This window comes from Lactuca virosa, chromosome 3 (assembly GCF_052849685.1).
Source record: "Lactuca virosa cultivar CGN04683 chromosome 3, Lactuca_virosa_CGN04683_v6, whole genome shotgun sequence".
Classification (NCBI taxonomy): domain Eukaryota; kingdom Viridiplantae; phylum Streptophyta; class Magnoliopsida; order Asterales; family Asteraceae; genus Lactuca; species Lactuca virosa.
In genome coordinates this window covers 319,050,483-319,057,093 of record NC_136428.1, presented here as the reverse complement: position 1 = coordinate 319,057,093, position 6,611 = coordinate 319,050,483, and the positions used below count along the sequence as shown (strand labels likewise).

At 33.4% G+C, this 6,611-nt stretch overlaps 1 protein-coding gene across 10 annotated transcripts; it reads left to right on the top strand.

Moving 5' to 3' along the window:
• The first annotated feature begins 1,727 nt into the window (after positions 1 to 1,727).
• Positions 1,728 to 5,869, top strand: LOC145167356 (uncharacterized). 10 transcript variants are annotated; one of them, XR_013741089.1, is made up of 10 exons: positions 1,728 to 2,113; positions 2,564 to 2,836; positions 3,107 to 3,240; positions 3,311 to 3,419; positions 3,489 to 3,576; positions 3,658 to 3,742; positions 4,213 to 4,265; positions 4,344 to 4,469; positions 5,329 to 5,437; positions 5,649 to 5,869. XR_013741089.1 is itself a non-coding variant. In XM_079086544.1 (6 exons), the coding sequence occupies exons 2-6, from the start codon at positions 2,671 to 2,673 to the stop codon at positions 3,721 to 3,723; spliced, it is 516 nt and encodes a 171-aa protein (XP_078942670.1). In that variant the 5' UTR covers positions 1,731 to 2,113; positions 2,564 to 2,670; the 3' UTR covers positions 3,724 to 3,744. The 10 variants fall into 10 exon arrangements, 1 of the variants encoding a protein (XP_078942670.1); XR_013741085.1 differs by having other exon boundaries at positions 1,733 to 2,113; positions 2,594 to 2,816; positions 3,338 to 3,419; XR_013741086.1 differs by having other exon boundaries at positions 1,733 to 2,113; positions 2,564 to 2,816; positions 3,338 to 3,419; positions 4,352 to 4,469.
• The last annotated feature ends 742 nt before the right edge of the window (positions 5,870 to 6,611 follow it).

Sequence of the window (6,611 nt, the reverse complement as noted above, 5' to 3'; positions counted from 1 at the left end):
CATGAAATGTATTCATAACCAACACATCAAAACACAACCATACATCATATTTCAAGCAACTTAAGCTAGCATGATATATTCATCAAGTTCATCAAAGTGAAAGCAACATAACAATTAACTCGTAACATGGCATTAGCACAAAGCATATATTAGCATCACAAATATCATATCATCATTAAGCACAAGTAATGACATGGTCATACTAAAGTGAATCAAATCACCATCTACGGATTGCACGTTTCAATCATGCAGCCTTAGTGAGTTAAAAGTATGAACTTACCTTTAGCCTTGATGAAATCTTCCTTCTATTCCAAGTCATGAACTTAATTGAAGTTCTCAAGGCCCAACCTAAACTCCACACACAACATTCAATTAACAAATAAAGTATATGGCTCAAAAATACAACTTTATTCTAGCTTTTATATTATTTTTTTATAATTCCCCAGCCCGACCCCCATTGAGTATTTTAATCATAAAACCAAATCTACAGATCTAATTGGGACGAAATCAGACTTTATGGAAACTAGACTCGATTTCCTATAACTTCATGAGACAGGAGTATCTTCCAATTCTGCCCAAATTAGCAGCTATAGCTCTTGCAAGATGGGGAAAAGTTGTGCAAAATTCCAACATTCACCAAAAATCACCATATGCTTCTAGGCTTTAGGTAAAGGATTATAACCACTCAATTTTACACACAAGAGGATTGAATAATAGTATTAAGACATCAGTTGTGTACTTTATCAGAATATCAAATAGATGACACAAAATTTTTGAGAGTAGAATGCCTAAAGATATAGACGAACGTTTATAACAAATGACCCGTAACAATCACCTGTTCAAAGCCATTTTAACACCAACAAGGTCTGAGAAATATACAATATTTATGTATATTCCAGTATTTTAGACTCTTAGCTTTTCATAAAGTACTTTTGAAGGTCCAAACGATTTTTCTACAATTTTATATGATTTTCACAAAACGGCCTATCAATGCAGCTAAATTCTGACCAGCTGGTGGGAAAGACGATTTTCACCTAAGTTGGAGGAAACAAGAGGTCCTGGAAAAAATCATGGACAAACTGGACTCGTATTTCAAACTTTGAGAATTTACGGGTCATTAATCCGACTTCTGATAAATTTTCTAGATTTTTTTTGAAAACAGGGACAGATTGATAATTTTGCTGAATTTTCCAGCTTTGTCTTTCAAGGACTTTTTGACCACTTAACCTATTAAGTCATAACCCCAAAGCACCCACAAAGATAAAAATTGAATTCGTAACTTGTCAAGAAACAATTAATAGCAATCCCACCCTCACACCAAGGTTCAAATTAGTAATCAACAAAGAAAACATGATCTCCAAAACATGGAGTAATACGTGAACACGAACTAAGAATTCTTGAGGGTGTTCATAACCTAGTTTTGCAAATAATAAACCATCAAAATATACCCAATAGAAATAGAATTAAACATATGAACATTCAAAGATTGTAAGGAGAAAGAAGGTGTGATCAATAACACCAAAGAGAAGACAATTGACCCAAGATTTCAACCAACACATTATTACATACCATTAATTGTTAAAATCCTGGTGAACAGGAATGTTTCGCCAATTACATTTGTGCCACCAAACTTTCATTGCTTTCCTACATTTGCAACACTGGTAGGTTTAACATTTTCGCTTGCAACTTATCTACATTTACTTTTCCTCTCGTTCTTATTTGCACACGGAAGTATTTGCCTTTCTTATTTTGCCACTGAAACTTCTACTTCGCCTCTTCTCGCACAAACCGCCATAGAATTTGTCGTCGTTATCTTCTCTTGGCTTCTTTGCGTTTCTATTTTGCCTCCGCGTGCCTCTTTCTTCTTATCTCAGTTTGCTCCCAATTTGATCAGGAAAGTCTTCCATGTCTCTAAGCCCCTTCCAGTCGTTCCATTTTCTTTCTTGCAAATTAATCCACCGACTATTTCATTTTCTTTCTTCCAGACTAGAAAGATGATGAAGACAGCAGATGCGTCGCTGCTGCTGGTGGTCAGCGACGGCGTCACCGGAGTGCACGAATGGCACCAAAGCTTCACCGGACTACCAGTGCTATATAATCGTCTTTCCACTGTGTAAGTTCTAGGGTTGTGAGTTTTTTTTGTGCGATTGTTAAGGAACGACCTTGACATGTAAACAAGAGGAGGTCGATTTGGTTCTGTTTTTTCTGTACAATAGATAAACTTTGCCTCTCTTTGTCATTTGTTTAACTTAATTTGATTAGAAGTAGAAAAGAAGATGGGTAAGATTCCAGTTCTTTTTTGTTCTGATATCGCATGCCAAGTGTTTGTGGTATTGCCTCAATGAGTATACCAATTTTTTTTGCTGAAGGTCTATGAATTTCATGAAGGTTTTTTTCGGTTTAGGGCACCTTCTCTACTTTTTTAATTTATACGGATCTTGATGTAGGGATATATTGATCAATAATATAGAATTTCAGTTTCACATTACTTTTCAGTAATTTAGTTATTATATTTTCATAGGTTAGTCCTGTAAATGATTTCATATTTATCTTTTTTAAAAAGGTGTTGACTTTATTCAATACCGCCCAATAGTGATGATGATATTCCAATAAGTTTGTGGAAATTGAAAGTGTTCTCCGTTCCGTTGCCTTCCAAATTCTGATCTCCATATGTGGTTAGAAAACCGCTATCAAAAATGGCTGGAAAAAGATGTTTACATTGCTGTTGGGATGTCGTCCTCAATTACAGCTATTCCAGACACACACACCATACCTATATGCTGCTTTCACTTCATTTCCAAAAAACAAATTCCAGAGTATGTGGATCAACATGCAGGTTCTCATTTCTTCTATATACATCACACATATTACACGCCTTAAACAAAATTAATGTTTATATCCTGTCTAACAAGTTTTAACTTATGCAGTCTGAAATATTGTTTTTCACTTCTAGACTTTGTAGGTGTGTTTAGCAAACTTATTAAGTGCACAAAGAAAGATATAAAACCATATCTACTGCTGATTCTGAAAAACAATTCTTAAGCATTTCTTTCTCCTGCTATTATTCTTATACAATACTAATAAATATCAAACCTATAAACATTAGTGGTGATGCCATTGCAATAAGTTTGTGGAAAGAATGTACCAACATACCTTCAAAGTTCGATCGTGTTTCTCTTGAAAATGCTCCTGCTCCTGCTGTTGTTGCTATAAGCAGTGTAAAAATCTCGAATTATCCCGGTAAGTCCATCTTATTTTCCTTTCAAAGTCATAAATATACATAAATAGAATTCCCACCTACCTAATTTAGATGTTTTGATTAACAAATGACATAAAGGGTCATTAAGACTTGGCACAAGCAGCGCAAGTCACTTGTACATCAACCCACCAATTCCGGAAACAACAATTCTTATAGACAGGTATTTTCATACATACAAATACAACAAAAATAGATCTACTTCCATTATCATCGGTTTATTATGCTGCAGTTATGGAACTTTTCAACAGTCACCAGTCAACTTTGATTCCCCAACACTATTATCATATATATTACAGAAAACTTATTCAGATCTTTCGGTATGTTATATATCCACATACATATGAAAAAAAATTAATATCTCTGTTTTCATACAAATAATAATAATTTTTGCATTGTAGAGGACAAAATATTCACTGCAGAGACGGAGAATAAGAACGCAGCAGCAGACACGATTAGGATTTTGAAGTTCTGATGAAACAAACCGTAGGCACTTTTTTCTTTCCTATGCTACAGCTTCCTTCGTTTTCTTTTTTGTTTCTATTTCACTCTCTTTGTAATTACCAATGGATTTACACAGAGGTTCAGTTTATCAAATTAATCAACCATGGTGGAGGATTTGATGTAACTGTCACCGGTCTTTTTGATTATTTTTATTAAACGAAGCATACATCACAAAAAATGAACCGATGTTTCTTTCCTTCACATTTCTCAAGTATATGTATTTATTTTAATTTTTTTACCACTTCATCACTGGAAATGAAGACTTTACGTTCAGAAAGTAGTCGTCGGTAGAACCACATGTACAAACGACTGGTAAATATAAAAGTATTGGTGATCAGTTGCTTACAATATTGCTACATAACGTCTATTTCTCAACACAAGCGTGAACTTAGTTGTTGTTCCCTTAATATTGATGTTGTATCAGAGTAATAAATTTGATTTTTGTTTTACAGGTTAAAAGAAGGAAGATATTGAGAGATGGATCTGGATATTGTCAAGCATAATTGTAAGTTATGAGATTATTCTCCTTTACCATTGTATTTTTTATATTGTTTGTTCTTAATTTTCCCTTTGTTCCGTTTAGGACTGCAGGAGTTTTTTTCCCGATGTGTGTTGTAGCGCCTTCAACTTTATGAAGATTAACTGCAAGTGGAATAGAATCTATGGGCTGTCGATTTAGAAGTACAGTTTGTTGTCAATTTTTACACAAGTAGTTTCTCATTCTTTTCTTGGTCCACAACATTTTTTTAGTTAGAACATTTTCTGAATAACCACTTTTTGTCATGTTGGATTCTTTTGCTAAAATTATTAATGTTTTATCTGTCAAATTGCTTAGTATTTGTCATGAAAATGTCGATGCTCAACAAACAAAGAATAATAAATAGAAATGAAAGTAAGATGTTATATTAAAAAAATAAACAAAAGTACATTGCTATTCCATGTAAGTGTGACTCTGGAATACATTCGGGTGCTGTTCATTGTCAGCTAATGGATGTTGCTCATCCTGGAACTGTTCTGATGCATAAACTTAATTTCAATGCCAAAACTGAATACCACATGATTCAGAATTACAACGTTCTTGGAAATGTTTTCTTTTCAATTTGAATAAGACTGTAATTGCTAAATTTCAAAAGCAGTGGTCATTGATTTTCAACTGTTATTATAATTTTCATGAATTTTAGCAACTAATCTTTGCTTTTGTAAGAAAATACACATCTGATTGATAGAGTTACTCATTCAAGAAACTACAACCAAGCTGATGATATATCACTGTATCTTTATATATATATATATATATATATATATATATATATATATATATATATATATATATATTTAATAAACAATAATGAAATGCTTATAAATGTATTTGTGTAAACGGAATTTGTTTTGTGGGAATAATGTTCTTATTGATATGAGCATACATTCTGCATATGTCATGGATATTCATGGTGCCCAACATTTCATCTATATTGAGAACCAATATTTTATTGTTATGGTATGGGTCTTTGATCTACTTCTATTACTACTCCCACTCAAGAACTAAAGTTTGGCATATTTGGTTTTAGAAGGGGACACCATGAGGGTGAGGAAGTGGAGAAGATTTTGTTCTTCTTCCTACCTGATTTGTCATTTCCATCTCAACTTTATGTCAATGGTATCAATGAAGGGCTTCAGGTAAGGACAAAATTTTCGACTTTTGATGTCAAAGAAAGTTGAAATTCAACTGTCTGTTTTTTTTTTGTTTGTTTGACAATTTACTTATCTGATAGTTAACTACCTGGAATTCAGTGTGATAGTAACCATCACTTTTCCGTTGATGATAACGGATCTTATGAAGAAGAGAGGCAGAAAAAAATCTGATGTGGATTTGTTTTTGTGAACGCAGTGGTACCACAGTTTGAAAGAGATGGTGACGATTTATAGCAACCTCATAATGGGAAGAAATATTACAGATTTGGGTTTAGGTTCATTGTACATTCCTATAATTATATATTAAAAATGAATTTTAACTTTCTTTATGGATATTTCAGATGCTTAATTGTTTGTCAATCTTAAATATGTCAAAAAGTTAGATAAGATCTTAAAACACGTTTTTTGTGTTTGAAATTCTTGCACATGTTGTAGAGGTGACAAATTACTTATTTACCCTTTTCACATCTGGATATGGACCCCTGGATGTTGGGACAAGACTTCATGTTGCTAACAAATGAATGATGAGATTTCTCTTTCGTGACAAGATTTTTTTGCTTCTCAGCGTAAAGCATCTTTGAAAACAATATAATTATTATAGCATTGTACTTTCTAACTTTCTTTTTCAATATGTTAATATAAAATTTACAAGCGCATTTAGGCAAACTTGATCCAACCCGGCGCCAATGGCGCAGGTAATTCCCTACTAGTTAGAAATTAAAGTAGAATTACATGAGGAATGAAGAATCAAGAAGTTACCAAGATTTTTGATAAAATTTCAACCTCAATTAAACTCCCCAACACAAACCCGTCGACCCTCACTCTCCTTTTCCTCAAGATCGATGTTGCATTCCTCTACAACCCTTCACGTTCGTTTTTTTTCTCCTCTCGTGCAGGGGCGGACCCAATAATTTTCCGAAGAACGGACAAATTTTTTTTATAACTTTTTTATGGGGGGCAAATTTTTTTGATGAGTCAAAATATATAATTTTGAAGGGTTGAAATATATATATTTTTTTTTAAAAAAACCTATTGATTTTTTATTATTATTGTTTTTTTTTTTTTTGTGGGGGCAATTGCCTCCGGTGCTCACTGTAGGACCGCCAATGCTCTCGTGGCGATTGATGCACAACACATGAAAGAACAAAATCCCAACGAA